At 41.8% G+C, this 17086-nt stretch overlaps 1 protein-coding gene across 2 annotated transcripts in view; it reads left to right on the top strand.

Annotated features, from left to right (window-relative positions):
* The window catches only part of JAKMIP2 (janus kinase and microtubule interacting protein 2), a 113835-nt gene that overhangs the window by 71887 nt on the left and 24862 nt on the right, over positions 1-17086 (top strand). For both annotated transcript variants that reach the window (XM_054038625.1, XM_054038626.1), the window contains exons 4-11: positions 1105-1314; positions 2454-2552; positions 7115-7261; positions 10498-10638; positions 11903-11959; positions 13936-14055; positions 15746-15874; positions 16706-16789. In XM_054038625.1, coding sequence (XP_053894600.1) covers positions 1105-1314; positions 2454-2552; positions 7115-7261; positions 10498-10638; positions 11903-11959; positions 13936-14055; positions 15746-15874; positions 16706-16789 — 987 coding nt within the window. The remainder of the gene's footprint in view (positions 1-1104; positions 1315-2453; positions 2553-7114; positions 7262-10497; positions 10639-11902; positions 11960-13935; positions 14056-15745; positions 15875-16705; positions 16790-17086) is intronic.

Below are 17086 nucleotides of genomic sequence, written 5' to 3'. Positions count from 1 at the left end.
GTTTTACAAATTCTGAGTCACTGAATTTCCATAGGCTCAATGGCATTTAGCTGGCTCGTACCTATCTTTAAAGTTTTCAGGGTTTACATGCAGTGATCTTATTCTAAACGTTAGTTACCCCCTTCTCTTCTAGTCTTCCAATGTAGCTGCCTGTACAGCAACAGTCATCCAGATTCTAGTTAAAGGGATGGGACACTTCAATATGTGCTGGATCTGCCTGGAACATTGGGCAGGAGTGATACAGCTAATGAAACTTATGGACCTTGATTCTCCATTCATTAGAATGACACTGCCACCAGGGAGCGGAGAACGAGGCCCCTAGACTGCAAGTCTACTAAATAGAGGGGAAGAGCCTCAGCTGATGTAAATCAATGAAGCTGTGTCAATTTACACCAGCTGACGATCTTACATCTGTGCAAAATGAGTATACAGACCATATCCTCAGCTGATGTGAATCAACATAGCTCCATAGCTGGAAATCTAGCCTAATCATATTCATTTTGGTTGTTTTACAATTACTTTGAACTGGTCCTGGTGCAACACCATCAACTGTGGTCACTCTGGCTGGTGCTTCAGTCTTCCAGAGACTGTGCATGTTTGATGATGATGAAGGTGATAGACTAAACTCTTGGTCTGATTTTCAGAGAAGGTGAGCACCTGCATCTCTCATGTACATCAGCAGGGGGTGAAGGACTTGGACATCTTTGAAAATCAGTCCATATTTTGTGCATAGATGTACTTCTATATCATATAATGTATGGCCTTTGTTCATCATAGACTGACTAATCCGATGTGGTAACTATTTTTTTTTTTTTATGATGTTGAGGAAGTGTGTAATCCATGAGTTTGGTGTACTATTTAACAGCAGATACAGCGGTGAACGTAGGGTGACAGACAGCAAGTGTGAAAAATCGGGACGGGGGTGGGGGGGTAATAGGTGCCAATATAAGAAAAAGACACAAAAATTGGGACTGTCCCTATAAAATCAGGGCATCTGGTCACCCTAGGTGAACAACAACGGTAAGGTGATCTCTCCTTACTCCTGCAGTGCTGACATTCTGTGGGGCTTGTGCAGTAACATTGTGCTTTTATTTCTTAATTCAGATGGATGAAATCAAGGCTAAAGACAGAATCATCTTTTCCTTGGAGAAAGAACTGGAGACCCAGACAGGCTATGTACAGAAGCTCCAGCTGCAGAAGGAGGCTCTGGATGAACAGCTCTTCTTAGTGAAGGAGGCGGAGTGTAACATGAGCAGTCCCAAACGAGAGATCCCAGGAAGAGCAGGAGATGGGTCAGAGCACTGTAGCAGTCCTGTAAGCAGGTTTAAATGTAATCCAAAATACAGACAATGGGCTTTATTTGGGTTGCAAAATTATTTTGCCCAATTCCTGCATCATTTTCATGTTGCTATAGTAGGTAAGCCTCACTCTGTGAAGTATCTTCTAGTGGCAATTCTAATTACAGGAAATAGTTCTTGGCACAGGAAATGTCTGTTGGACTAAACTATTCAGGGCCTATTTCTTTACTTACACGTTTGTGCAGGTATAAGAAGATAAGGCAGTTGAGAATGACAGTGTTTTCCTTGCTTTCCAACCTGAGGTTCTTTCTGAAATAACCCTCCTAAATAGAGTTGTTCAGAAAATAAGGAGGAGAGTGTTTCTGAGGAAAATTTCTACAAAAATGAAACATTTTTAGTTTTTGTCAAAATTTTCATCAGAATTTTTTAAATTTTAATCAAAAAACAAAACGAGAATTTTTATTCCAACAACTGAAAAATGAAAACTTTCAACTGGAAACTGTCAGAAACCGAAAAAAAAAATCCCATGGAAAAAATGTTCAAGGAAAGCAGGCACTTTCTGAGAAAATTTTAAATCAACAATCTAATTTTGATTCAAAAAAGTTCCAATGGAAAAATGTTAACCAGTTCTGTTCCTCAGTCTAGAAACCCCTTCCTATGAATCTTCCTCCTCAGACATATCTGCCAAAGTCCAAAGGAAGCTCCCTCAAGGCTCAGTTTTAGACCTATCCAAGTTTCTTCCTTGCAAATGTTTATGTTTCCCTTTGCTTTGAGCAGTTAATGCTTCCTGAGCCAATGAGTTCAGACCAATGATCTGAGCTTGCACTTTATGTAGTCATCAACACCAGTGCACACTGAATGTAAACTGCTACCAACAGAATGGCATGCCATTTGCACCCATGTTGCATGAGTCAATGACCACACAAGCTGCATTGGATAGTACAGAATGAGGTCCATGCTGTTTTAACTTTTGCCCAGCATCTAGGTACTTGTGACAGACATTGTAAATAATGTTAACCTTACAAATGGGTTTCATTTAATTAGAAAATGATGGAGTGTTCCTCTTCTTTGTGAGCATTCCAGTCCATTTGTTTCTTGTCCAATGGACAGTTTCAGAGGCGCTAGAAACTAAATGTTCTTTCTTTCAATTTACAGGATTTACGCAGAAATCAGAAGAGGATGGCAGAGCTGAATGCCACTATCCGAAAGTTGGAGGACAGGAACACACTGCTTGTAGATGAACGAAATGAACTGGTGTGTGCTCTTGTCTGTGTCAGATTGGGGAGGCCAGGAGCTGTAAGGAAAGGAAAGAAGAGGAGCCTCCAAGGGTGTTAGAGGCAGAGAAAGTTCATGCTGTGACCACCCACTACCTCTAGGGCCTGGGCATAAGGGGGTTGGAAATGGCATTGTGATACTCAGGTAGGCTCAGCTGCCTCAAGGCCTAAGCCAAAGCCCATTGAAGGCAATAGCAAGTGGCTTGGGATGAGGCCCTTGGACATTAGTCCACCACATTCACTGCTCTCCTGGTATTTGCTGTCTCTTGTGTTTCAATTTAACACGCTACCATTCTGGATATCATGGAATGCCTGAGAAAACACCTCATAAAGCACAACATGGTAGCTCATTACATTTAAACCCATGAGGCAACAGGGGGCAGCCAGGGCCAGCCCCAGCTGCCAAATGAATCCAGCTCCTGCATCTCCTGGCCCCATTCACCCCAGCCAAGGGGCCTCCTCAGAGGGCTCTGTGGATGATGGTTACGTTAGAATTTCTGTTGGGCTCTACGTCTCCTGAGGGTCTAGGGCTCAGGTCCACAGTTCATAGGGGTCTAAGCTTAATCTGCCACAGTTCAGAGGGTTCTTGAGGACCCTACCAGGAAATTTCACAGTAACCCTGTCAGCCAATCTGAGATGGATTTCCTCTTTCACTGGTGACATGTTTTTTCTAGTTCTGCTACAGATGAACAGCCCACGATCCCTGAACTCCAGCAAGGACACTGTGTCAGAATAAATAAATTGGACTCATAGGGCCGTGATTCTGATCTCACTAATTAACCATTGACTTCAATGGAGTTACACCAACATGAGATCACAGTCAAAATTGGTGGGCCTTTCTGTATTCGCTGCCTTGACCTTTTCATATCAGGGGTTCCTGAGCGAACAGCAGCATCTGGTCAGTATACTGTAAATCAAAGACTGACTGTTTTTCAACTTTTTTTGGCATATAAAAATAGCCAGGTTGAGGACAGTATAAATAGCAGATCTATACAGAATGGATTACAGTGTTGCCTGATTTAGGAGGTTAATATTATTAATTTGGATAGTATGGGTTATAGAGTCGCCAGTTAATCTGATCAGAAGATAATAAGGTTTATGTCCCAGAATCAGGCTACACAGTGTATGCAAAGGACCCTCGGGGGTATGACAGGATGCTTACACTGAGGCAAATATAGTCTTAAAGACTTTTATTGAGATAAATGGAATTATACTTAAATTGTAATTAAATGGTATTATATACTATAAAGCTTTTGATTAATATACTTACACCCTTTCTTGATGACCTAGTGATAAGAGACAAAGGACCAGCCTTGCCTCAGGTTCCTTAATTCTTCAGTGGGAGGTGCAGAGTTTAGAAGAAGCTAGAGCTAAGAACTATTGCAGCTAACTTAGGGCTTGTCTAGCCTACCGGGCGGATCGATGGGCAGCGATCAATCCAGCGGGGGTCGATTTATCGTGTCTAGTATAGATGCGATAAATCAACCACCGAATGCTCTAGCATCGACTCCAGTACTCAACGAGAAGCACAAGGGGAATCGACAGGAGAACGTCTCCCATTGACACACCGCAGTTATTCACATAGCTGAAGTTGCGTAACTTAGATCAATTCCCCCCCCCATAGTGTAGACCAGCCCTTAGAATTTTACTTAACTAACTGACTTAAAACTTAAAATTAAACTAACAGACTAATAAACTAAGAGTTCAGAAACTTAGAGAACAAGCTCCGAAGCACAAAACTTAGAAAAATCCTCAGAAGCTTAAAAGTTTAGACACTTTTTGTCAAGGTGGGTCACCCTCTCTTATAGGGGTAGAGCACTCAGGCCCTCCTTCTATGTCCAAACTTAGTGTTCTCACCCACTAAGTGAATGTTGGGGTACACTTACTCCATAGGCTGGTATGTTTGTACGTATTGATGACATATACATACATATTAGTGACATTAGATCATTCTTACATTTGTTATTTTTGTCCTCACGGTTATTTCGGTTCTTTCCTTGTGGTGTACCTGTTTACAGAGGGTATGAACTTCGGAAAAGCCCCCTATGCCAACCTGCTTCAACGCATCCTTTATCTATGTTAAAGGCCACAGCCATATGTGGACCTTATGCCTTAACTGTTTATCTGGGTGAAAGGTCCCAGATATATGTAGGCTAACTTTGCTATCTGGGTGAAAGGTCCCAGACATACATAGACTAACTTTGCTATCTGGGTGAAAGGTCCCAGACATATGTGTGCTAACTTTGCCTTAGTTCAACATACAGAATGTGGCCTGTGGGTCCCTTGCGTTACAGCCAAACTACTTTAATATAAACCTAAAAACCTATTATAACAAAACAAACAATCAAAACCATAAGAAAATAAGAAACCTATAAGAAAAGATATATAGGCAAGCAAGCAGGCTAGCCCTAGAGGCTACAGCAGTAAATTCATTCCTTTATCAGATTGACTCTTAGAATGGGATAGGTATGCCTTTAAGGCCTTGTCTACACTTGCAAGTTGTAGCGCATTAAATCAGCCCCGGGTGCCCTAACTTCTGAGGTGTCCACACTGGCAAGGCACTTAGAGCACCCGGACCCCGCGGCTGGAGCGCTCCTGGTAATCTACCTCCATAAGAAGCATAAAGCTTTCTGCGCCCCGGCTAGAGTGCCAGGGTGTCAGTGTGGATGACGTGTTGCATTACTGCGCTGTGATTGGCCTCTGGAAACGTCCTGAAGTCAAGTGGCCACTCTGGTCATTGTTTTGAATTCAGCTGCAGGCATGCGGATATCCCCTTTCAAAGCTCCGTTTCTGACAGCACGCAGGCTTATCTGCTCCGGGACACAAAGCAAACCATTACGGTGGAATGCTCCTGCTGAAGTGGCGGGTGGGGGGGGGTGACAGAGAGAGAAAGAGAGGTGAGAGGGGGAGGTGTCAGGTTTCCTCCTTCCCCCTGCCGCTGTCTGAACTTACAAGACAGCATGCTGCCACACTCTGCCCCCGAAAAGACACACTGTCTCTCCCCCCACATACACACAACACACTCCCTGTCACACTCTCCCCCCCCCCCCATTTGAAAAGCAGCTGGCAATCTAGTAGGATGCCCATGGAATAATGGGATTGGGAAACCTGCATCATGTGACATTGTGCCTGCCCCATTAAGCATTTCAAATCCTTTCCAAAGCACGCTGCAGCCACTTGCACACTGGGATAGCTACCACAATGCACTGCTCTCTGTGGCGTTGCAAGAGCTGCTAATGTGGACATGCTCCACAGTCACAAGGAGCACAGTGTGAACACACAGCAGCGCTTTCCCTGCTGCTGTCTCCAAGGGCTGGTTTAACTCTCGGCACTCTACATCTGCAAGTGTAGACATAGCCAAAGGGAACATCAGTGCTTTTTGACCCTCAGCATTTCTGCAGTTGTGGTAAAAGATTAAGGTTTTTAAAAGCAGAGCTGTTTCCATTACGTTCATCATGGAAGCAGTAACCATAATTAACTCAGTATGTGTTAATATAGATATCTTGTGTGCCTCTATGGTATTAATTAACTAATACTTGTAAATGATGTCTTACCAACATTTTGTCTTACCAACATTTCAGTAATACAGCAAAATGCATTACTTGTATTAATTTGAATGTCTCTCTCTCAAAAATTTGGCTTCTAAAAGATTTATACCATTAACATTCACCCTACTTTGCTCTTATGGATATCAAACTTTTAAATTACTGAAGTCTTTTTTAATGAGAAAATGCCACTTCTTTGAAAATGACTGTAAACAGACCTTAGATAATGGGCGTATTTATTAAATAATACAGTATGACTAAGTACTGTGCCATGGAAGGAAAACACCCAAAGGACAATGGAAAAGGGACAAAGGGTTTCATGCCTAAAATGTGGCAACTTGAAATTCCTCCTTCCCAGCCAGAAAGGATTGTTTTGTTTTGTCTTTTTAAACAGGAACCCAGTGTTATTCAGTGGAACTCATCTTGTAAGGAAGGAGGACATTTAAGTGGATAGGAATAGACATGGGAATATTAGAACATGCTACTACCTACAAAAATGCCTTATTGCTATTAAGCAATGGTTTGATTAAAATAAACCTACTGTTTTATACAAATATATATACGGTCTGTTGTCCATCAAGAGCCCAAGCTATGGATGTGATATTTACTATTAGCATGACTTGGACCATTCAAAGACCAATCCAACTCTTTCTTTTGGTAAGGAAGTCAGTATGACACAGTTGACAGGTTCTATTCCCAGCTCTGCTTCTGGCCTGCTGGGTGACCTTGGACAAGTCATGTTGTCTCTCTGTGCCTCAATTTCCCCACCTGTAAAAGGGGGATAAAGATATTGACCTCCTTTGTACAGTGCTTTGAGATCTATGGATGAAAAGTGCTATATAAGAGTTAGATGATATTATTCTGTCAGTTCCATTTCATACTTTTGTTCAGGGCTTCGTTGGGACAATAGTCACCTGGGAAGAAGAGAAAAGGCAAGAGCCCATAGCGAAGGAAGGAAAATCCATTTTTAACCTGTCATTATTATTCATTATTACAGTTGAAACGTGTTCGAGAAGCTGAAAAACAATGCAAACCTCTCCTTGAAAGGAACAAGTGCCTCACCAAGAGAAACGATGAACTGATGCAGTCTTTGCAGCGCATGGAGGAGAAACTCAAAGCAATCACAAAAGAAAATGTAGAAATGGTTGGTATTGAACACCAAGTAAAGATCTGTATATATATGCACTTCCACAGGCTTTGAAGTGGTCTTTCATAAATTAGATTTACAGGCCTTCACCATGAAAAACAGCTGTCCCCTCATTTCATGTCTTACTGTGAAATTTTCCTTCCATCCAAGCCTGGCTGTAATTACTTTATGGAAGGGAAAATATTAAGAGCTACATTTTCAGCCAGCTTCATGTTGGTCTTTGCATTTGCATTTTTATGTGCACATCTGTGGCAGATAAAGAGCATCATCTGCCTCACAGAACCCCCACACATCAGGCATTTGGGCAGCCTGGGTGCACGCATCATTTGTGGGCATAACTAGATGCACGTGGAAAAGTGGGCATACAAATGTGAGGTCTGGAACTGTAAACTGCACCACAAATGGAAGGCCTGGAGCTGTAAATTTCACCCCAAATAGTTGTTCTATTCTGTGTGGTTGCTACACTTTTTTACATGTGGGAAAAGCTCTCTTCTTTATAAATCCATTAGCATGGAACTGCTGCAGTTTTCAAAGGGGGTATAACACTTCCCCACACTCATTTTGGTGTTGCTTTGGCATTAATAAAATGCACAAGTAATATCTATGGCAGGGGTCGGCAACGTTCGGCACGCAGCTCACCAGGATAAGCACCCTAGCGGGCCGGGCCAGTTTATTTACCTGCTGACGCGGCAGGTTCGGCCGATCGCAGCCCCCCACTTGCCGCGGTTCGCCGTCCTGGGCCAATGGGGGTGGTGAGAAGTGGCGCAGGCCGAGGGATGTGCTGGCTGCAGCTTCCCGCTGCCCCCATTGGCCCAGGACGGCGAACTGCGGCCAGTGGGAGCCGGGATCAGCCGAACCTGCCGCATCAGCAGGTAAATAAACTGGCCCGGCCCGCTAGGGTGCTTACTCTGGCGAGCCACGTACCAAACGTTGCCGACCCCGATCTATGGCTACAGCTTGGAATAGTGCAGCCGGGTGCTGAGCAGCTTTGCCCCACATAGCATTTGCTAACGTATCTCATCCCTGATTTGTGATTTCCACTGCACATCGCTTGAGCAGGCTGGTTGCTTTTCCATGTGGCTGCTGCTCCACTGGTGATTAGGATGATACTATCAGATTCATTTTAATTTCTTCTGCAAGCAGGGATTTGACATCCAGCTTAACAGAGGTTAAAGTTACAGGGTTAATCTACCCTAAGACTATGTAACCAATCCATGTCCTGCAAACAGACAAAATTAGTGTTGACACTACAGACATTACAACACTTGTTCTACAGCTCTACAGACTTCTACCACTTCCACTCAAAGAATTCTCCCTCGTGCTTTCTGTGCGCCAGTCACTAGAGGGCAACATCAAATGTATCTAGATAGCAGGGCTATCGATTAATCACAGTTAACTCATGCGATTAACTCAAAAAAATTAATCACAAAAAAAATGTAATTGCAATTAACTGCATTGTTAATAGAATACCAATTGAAATTTATTAAATATTTTTGGATGTTTTTCTACATTTTCAAATATATTGATTTCTATTGCAACACAGAATACAAAGTGTACAGGGCTCACTTTATATTATTATTTTTATTACAAACATTTGCACTGTAAAATGATAAAACAAGAAATAGTATTTTTCAGTTCACCTCATACAAGTACTGCAATGCAATCTCTTTATCATGAAAGTGTAACTACAAATGTAGATTTTTTTTGTTACATAACATCACTCAAAAGCAAAACAATGTAAAACTTTAGAGCCTATAAGTCCACTCAGTCCTACTTCTTGTTCAGCTAATCGCTAAGACAAACAAGTTTGTTTACATTTACGGGAGATACTGCTGACAGCTTCTTACTTACAGTGTCACCTGAATGCAAGAACAGGCGTTCACATGGCCCTTTTTTAGCCGGCGTTGCAAGGTATTTATATGCCAGATATGCTAAACATTCGTATGCCCCTTCATGCTTCAGCCACCATTCCAGAGGACATGCTTCCATGATGATGTTCATTAAAAAAATAGTGCATTAATTAAATTTGTGACTGAACTCCTTGGGGAAGAATTATATGTCCCCTGCTCTGTTTTACCTGCATTCTGCCATATATTTCATGTTATAGCAGTCTCGGATGATGACCCAGCACATGTTGTTTGGTTTACGAACATTGTCACTGCAGATTTGACAAAATGCAAAGAAGGTACCAATGTGAGATTTCTAAAAATAGCTACAGCACTGTTTCAAGAATCTGAAGTGCCTTCCAAAATCTGAAAGGAACGAGGTGTGGAACATGCTTGCAGAAGTCTTAAAAGATTAACACTCAGATGCGGAAACTACAGAACCCAAACCACCAAGAAAGAAAATCAACCTTCTGCTGGTGGCATCTAACTCAGATGATGAAAATGACCATGTGTCGGTCAGCTCAGCTTTGGATCGTTATCAAACAGAACCCGTCATCAGCATGGACACGTCTTCTGGAATGGTGGTTGAAGCATGAAGGGACATATGAATCTTTAGCGCATCTGGCACATAAATATTTGCGACGCTGGCTACAACAGTGCAATGCAAATGCCTGTTCTTACTTTCAGGTGACATTCTAAACAAGACGTGGGCAGCATTATCTCCTGCAAATTGTAACCAAACTTGTCTGAGTGATTGACTGAAGTAGGCCTGAATGGACTTGTAGGCTCTAAGTTTTACATTGTTTTATTTTTGAATGTAGTTGTTTTTGTACATAATTCTACATCTGTAAGTTCAACTTTCATGATAACAAGATTGCACTACAGTACTTGTATTAGGTGAATTGAAAAATACTATTTCTTTTGTTTTTTACCATGCAAATATTTGTAATCCAAAATAAATATAAAGTACGCTTTGTATTCTGTGTTGTAATTGAAATCAACATATTTGAAAATGTAGAAAACATCCAAAAATATTTAAATAAATGGTATTCTATTATTGTTTAACAGCGCGATTAATCACAATTAATTTTTTAATTCCTTGACAACCCTACTAGATATTCTCATGCAGAATAAATTACAACTTAACTCCCTGACATTCTCTCTTTTTTACAATTAAGGGATGGTAAAGAGTAGTAATGTCATGACAATTTTGCAACTGATGCAGATTTAAAAGAACATGAAAACATTGCCTGATTTTTTTATTCCAAAAGGGGGGATTTTAAAATACTGACTTTCACTTTATCTTCCTTTCTTTCTATATATATATTTTTTTTGTCTTCTACACAGAGAGAAAAAATGACATCACACCCTCCATTGAAAAAATTAAAATCTCTCAATGACTTAGATCAAGCTAACGAAGAGCAAGAAACTGAGTTTTTAAAGCTTCAAGTTATAGAACAACAGAACATAATTGATGAGTTAACAAGGGTATGTCTAGCCCACCAAGAAGTAAAAGCAGTCATATCTAACTGGCATCTTCATCTCATAACAGACAGGATTTGAGTGGTAAAATTTTAATAAGAAGAATGCTTTATTGTATCTAGGATCTGAATTTTAAAATCCAGTCTCAGAGTGCAGTTTTGTGGGTGCAATTATGTGTGGGCACAGTTTGTGTCATTTTGTAGATATGTGTAATCCAGCCATCAGATGTCTAAATGACAATTAGCTGTAAGAAAAAATTAGTTGCAAGAAAGAAGAATGATGTCTTATTCAAAATCAGGTCCCCAGTGTGTTTCACAAAATGATATCCTAAAAATTTACATGATCAGTAATATAGTTCCAGGATTCAATAAAATAGAAAACAGCAACCCTAAAATATATACACTAGTTGCAGAATATCTTATACAATTAGATATATGCAATATAGTACAGAATACAGATGCAGAGTTCTGTATAGGGAAGAGAGAAAAAATAAGTTTGCAGATGAGAAATAAAGTGACACAGAAAGAGACAGGATTGTTCCAGATTTTGGAAACTGAAGACGGAGACGGCTTTGTACCCCCAGCGGGAAGACTGGTTTTAACTAAGAAAACAGGGGCCTCTCCCCAGTTTTAGCCTTGCCGAAAGGATACATTCTTCATTGCACTGTTCACCCATTCAGTAACATTGTACATCTGAATCTTGGGTATATCAGTGAGGTTAAGAAGTGCTGATGTTAGAATCCCCTTAATTAGCCCGTGATGTGACATAGAAGCAGATGTTGTTAGACAGTCATTCACTAGTCATTTGGATACAGCTCTTAATGTTCAATGCCCCTTTCCAGGACATTTGCAAGATGATATGAACAAAATCAGATTCCAAAGAAATCTGTTGCATCTTCTAAGACATCCTACTTGGGACACCGACATGAAGTCAACAGTAACACAGCCCAATGACTTTGTGATAGACAGATATCAACGATGCATCTGCAGACAAGGCAAATAGTATACTTCAAGTCTCATGGCCCCGTCCCACTCCCCATGATGACCAGGCCCTGTACAAATTGTTTAACAGAAATGACAGCTACACTACATAAGTAAATAGCTGGAGCTTCTTTTCAGATGTCATCATTTCTGGTCACCCTTTTGACCTTAAATAGCCGTGTTCTGCACAAAGAACTAGATCCTCAGCTTGTGTAAATAAGACTAACTCCATTGAAGTCAACGGAACTATGAGATATTGGATCATATAATTTCTTAACTGTATTTTCCAGGATAGGGAAAAGCTGATTCGTCGCAGGAAGCATAAAAGAAGTTCAAAGCCAATTAAGGTAAGAGGAAACCTAGGCAGTCTTACTGTGATAATGCCAGTGGGCTTTTTGGGAAAACAATCCGTGAAAACCTGAGGAAACAGATGATGTTGGGTTCCAATAAGCTCCCTTAGCAATGGAGTTCAAAGGAATCTGAATTTCTTTGGAAAAGCTTTTCAATCCTATTTTTCCTTTAAAATAGTAACATAATTATTTACCACCTGCTTTTCTGTAGATACACCTCTACCTTGATATAACGCTGTCCTCGGGAGCCAAAAAGCTTACCACGTTATAGGTGAAACCACATTACATCGAACTTGCTTTACTTGCTTTGATCCGCCAGAGTGCACAGCCCTGTCTTTCCCCACTTCCCCCCCGCCCCCCGAGCACTGCTTTACCGTGTTATATCAGAATTTGTGTTATATTGGGTCACGTTATATCGGGGTAGAGGTGTACCAATTTCAGGTCCGGTTGGGATCAGATTTTTGTCCTGAGAAACTCTTCAATCTGTCTGCTGTTAATACTTATACTGCAGGGCCAATCGTGAAATCCTTATTCATGCAAAACTCCCATTGACTTTAATATTCTTGTGAACTGAAATCCGTGGCTCAGATCCTAAGCAGCACTCAGTTCAGAAAAGAGGAAGGGTGCAGAGGCCTTAAGTCATTTGTGGTGCTCTGATCCTCAGTCTAGTCCAGTCCAGTCCAGTCCCTGGAATAATTTAGAGCAACCCGAGGAATGAGCTAATTTACGCCAGCTGCCGGTGCTTCCATCAGCTGGACTCGGGGAACCCCCAGCCATGTCTCCTGTGCCTTAGAAACTGCTACGTTAGCTCTGTGCCACCAGAGGACTCTCAAGTGGCCAGATTCACCAGGTTAGGGCAACTTTTTTCCACCAGAGTAATGCAAGCCTGTCCTGTCATTTGGCAGAATCAGGCCCAACAAGTCCTAGGGTAAATTGAGGTACTGTCACATAACTTCATTAAGGATGAAGGTTAAGGAATGAGCCCAACATGTTCATGTTTAACTTTATTTCTAAGCAAGCAACCAGAAATTGTACTGCTCAGCAGGGTCTGGCAGCGCTCTTCATTCCAAAAAACATACACATACACAAGGATTTCTCAGTATCTTCAGTTCATCCCTTCTGCATGACTTAAACAGTGGGGATTTATTAGAGGGCTGTAATCTGACAGCATTAGAAGAGAAAAGTGCTATAGTGCAAGAGTGCATCTTAATTTCCTATTGAGTCATCTGTCTGCATAACTATTCTACTGTGTGTGCCAAGCATCAAATGCTGAAATCAGTACCCAGAAATCCAAACCTGCTGGTTAAGCAGCTCTACCATCCTAGGATGTGACTCCCATTTTTTCTGTGATGTGTTTAATCCAGTCTAGATGGCAGGATATTCAACCTTAACCAAAACACGTAGTGTGAACAGCATTCTCGCTAAGGTAGCAGTTACCACACCAGCTTTACTTTCATGTAACTCCACTGACTTACTCAAGATATACAGTGAGAGGAGAATCAGGTTCATCATCTCAGTTCTGCACAACAGGACACCTCTGGTATTCTGGCATTGTCCTTGCAGACAGGACTAAAAGATGGTGGCCTTGCTCTGAATAGCTTTATATAGTAACAACATACGATTCTATTCCCTTCAAATGGGGGTGAAGGCTTCTCTCTTGGGATATTGATACTCTCTGATGCTACATTGTCTGATAGTTTTAGACTACAGGCCAGATGCTCAACTGATGTGAATGAATTAGCACAACTCCACAGACCTTAATACACCCGCTGATGATATGGACCTATGTTTGGTTCCTTTCAGAGGGATCTGGTGTTTGGAAATGCAACTCATGGCTCTTCTTTCATGTCTTGTGGTTCTTTTAAAGTGTCTACCAAAGTGTTTTTGGAACAGGCTAACACTGCCCCATATACAACCCCGTGCTGTTTGCCTCCAAAAGGGGTTCAGAAACCACATGTTCTTCCCTGTTTTAGAGACATATAGTCGATACTGTTTTCGGCTACGATGATGACTCCATGGACTCTGAAACCTCATCCATGGCCTCGTTCAGAACAGACAGAACACCAGCAACCCCAGATGATGACCTGGATGAGGTAAGTATTGGCTATCTCGCTATAATTGGAGCTAGATTTTGAAGAGAAATTAGTTCGCAAAACAAGCAGCCAGGGCCTCAAACATTGGGTGTACAATGGGTGCTGAGCTCTTTTGTCAATTAGGCCTCAATTTTGGATATGGAGATCTTGAAAATCTAGCCCTGAGCTCTTTGGAAATCTAGCCCCTAGAGCCTGCAAAAAGCATCACTAAATATGCAAATTATCTGTATTGTTAAGCTTAGGTTTCATTTCTTTTCAATTACTTTGTTGAAAGGTACTTGTAGCTGGTACTAATCTGGCCAACCAGTTCATCAGTCATGTCCACCAGGCAGGAAACTGAGCCCCGAATCAGTTCCTTTGGGTAGTTCCACAGAACTTGCTTTTCCCAGTTCACCTTGAATGTCCATGGCTCAGTCCTCCCCCATCAGTTTTTCAGAGTCCATAATTCTCTCCAGGCCCTGAAAGTTCCTTAACTGAGATCCCAGCATTGTACTTCCATTAGTAATGAACCACAGACACACTCATGTACTCACACCATGAGCCTCATCAGGGACAGAACACGGGCTTTCTGCACTAAAGGCAGAGAACTTACCACCTAAGCTAAAGTAGAGCTCCTTTACCTGCCTGGTAGTGCAAGACAGGGGAAAATCCACTAGAGGAAGCCATGATCCCATGTACAAGCAAGCCCAAGCACCACAACATGAATGATGCAGTCATTCCAGAAGGCACCCACAATGGGGCACTGGTTAGTACTTCTTAGGAAAAGGTACCCAGATAGAAAAACTTCCTATCTGCTCACAGTGCTTCAAGCATTGTGCGGCAGGGTGGATTTTGGAGACAACAAATTTGTTTGAATCTGTATGTCTCATTGCTGATGCAAAAGGTAATGACAGGCCTTGAGCCAGAGTCTACTTTCACTTGCATCTGTGTCAATCTGGAATAATTCCACAGAAGTCAGTGAGCCATATTTACTACCCAGATCCCTCTGGCAAGCACAAGTCAAACTTGGTGCAGGAAGGTAGCAATATAATTTGCCGACACCTCCTGCTCTGCCAGGATGTACAGGCCAGAAAGTGGGAGGGGCTAGCTGGGAAGGAGGCAAGGCCAGAGCACCCAGCAGATGTGCTATTCCGTGTATCCCAGCCCCAGCGTGATTCCAACACTATGCTCCTGGACACAAGGCAATGGCAGTCCCCCTCCAGGAGTGAATCTCTTCTCAGATTTCGCCGCCCTGTCAGCGCATAGAGTAACAAATTGTATTTTCCTGTGCCTGAACGGGTGAGTCAAACCTTCTTAGTAATGTGGAGTTACTCTGGATTGACACCAGTGTCACTGAGAAACGTGGTAGAAATCTACAAAGCCTTGTGATCCTGGTCTGTTTTCCTGACAACTTGCTAAATCTGATATAAAAGTGACTCCAGACCCAGAATGGCCATAATCTGAAATAGACCACCACCACCACAAGTTTCTTTTAGATTAAAAATCCATATATATTTTCTAAATTCCACATCTATACCACCATTGCAACATGCTCATTACCAATCTGTTTTGACTCAAGCACTTTGGTTGACAATACATGGTAAAGTTGGAAACCTACGTTGGCCACAACAAGCCACATTTTAGGCGCTTCTCTCCTTTGCAATGCTCCTGTGTCTGCTGCTTATACAGCATGTTCTTTCTGTTCATATAGAGTTTAGCAGCAGAAGAATCAGAGCTGCGATTTCGACAGCTAACAAAAGAATACCAGGCCCTGCAGAGGGCATATGCATTACTGCAGGAGCAGACTGGAGGCATCATAGATGCTGAAAGAGAAGCCAAGGTCAGTCTTTGTCTGGAGGGGCGGGGATGTGTTTAGCTGCAACTAGAAGCCAATGCATACAAACTTCCCAAAGGAAAGATCAAAGTGGCATCTAAGACACGGTTGCTAAATGACAGTTTCACTCATTTTGCAGAACATATTTAAAGGGGCAACATTATTAAAGATGCACACAATGGATGGACCCATAATATACTATTTATCTGCTGAGCCAGGAAAAATGGGTGATTCTGTACATTGGTACAGACAGTTCCCCTTTTTGTGCATCCGAGTGCAGGTTTTTGCAGGCACAAAGGACACCTGTAGGTTTTTGTGGGTTCAAACATTTCATCTTCTTTTGAACATGCGTTTGAAAGTCTTTAACGGGTGGATGTAGTTATTCTGTTCAAAGTTGCTAATTATCCAGTTTACATTAAATCTTCCAAGACTAAAAGATTTCCCATCTGTAGTGTGGGGACAATTTATTTCTCCCACCTTTTTCCTATCTTGTCTATTTAGAAAGCAATCTCTTCAGAGGAGGGACTGCCTTTTGCTGTGGTTTTGTACATTATCTAGCACAGTAGAGCGCTGATCTTGGTTGGTACTACTGTAATACAGTGAATAGCAATTATAAGATTTGGGGCCTGATTCTCCACTGCCTAGGCCCTTGTGTCATGATTTAGGCCAGTGCAAACCAAGTGTAAAATGGGCATAAAATGCAAACAAGTCAGACTCGTAGTGTTTTACATTCACTTTGTAGGAGGCCAGACTGCTGTGCTCAGTTTCCATGCATAGAAAATCCAAAAAAAGGTATTTGTGCTTGTTACCATTTAACGGTGTAACTGACTTTAACAGGCACAGGAGCAGCTCCAAGCAGAAGTCCAGAGGTACAAAGCAAAAATAGAAGATCTGGAAACAACTTTGGCACAAAAAGGACAGGTAGATGCTTCGTAGTGGGTATTTTCTTTTGTTGTTTTGGACTGTAGCTAATCTCTGCTTCTGCTCACATATGCATGAATTCAGGCCATCAGAGGTCCTTGGTATAGTATCTTGTTTGCTTCATGAGTTTTGCAGGACAGTAGCACAAAAAGCAGTTACTACTGTGGTGTAGCGATCCAGGGCTGGATTTAGAGTTTTTAGTGCACAGATGAGGATTAGATTACAGTTGTCCTTCAAGAGACCCTGGAGAATTTTTAGTAGTGGTAGCCACTAGCAAAATAAATGCTTTGTGATCCC

Source organism: Malaclemys terrapin, chromosome 8, assembly GCF_027887155.1.
Source record: "Malaclemys terrapin pileata isolate rMalTer1 chromosome 8, rMalTer1.hap1, whole genome shotgun sequence".
Classification (NCBI taxonomy): domain Eukaryota; kingdom Metazoa; phylum Chordata; order Testudines; family Emydidae; genus Malaclemys; species Malaclemys terrapin.
This window is presented reverse-complemented; position numbering and strand designations above follow the sequence as displayed.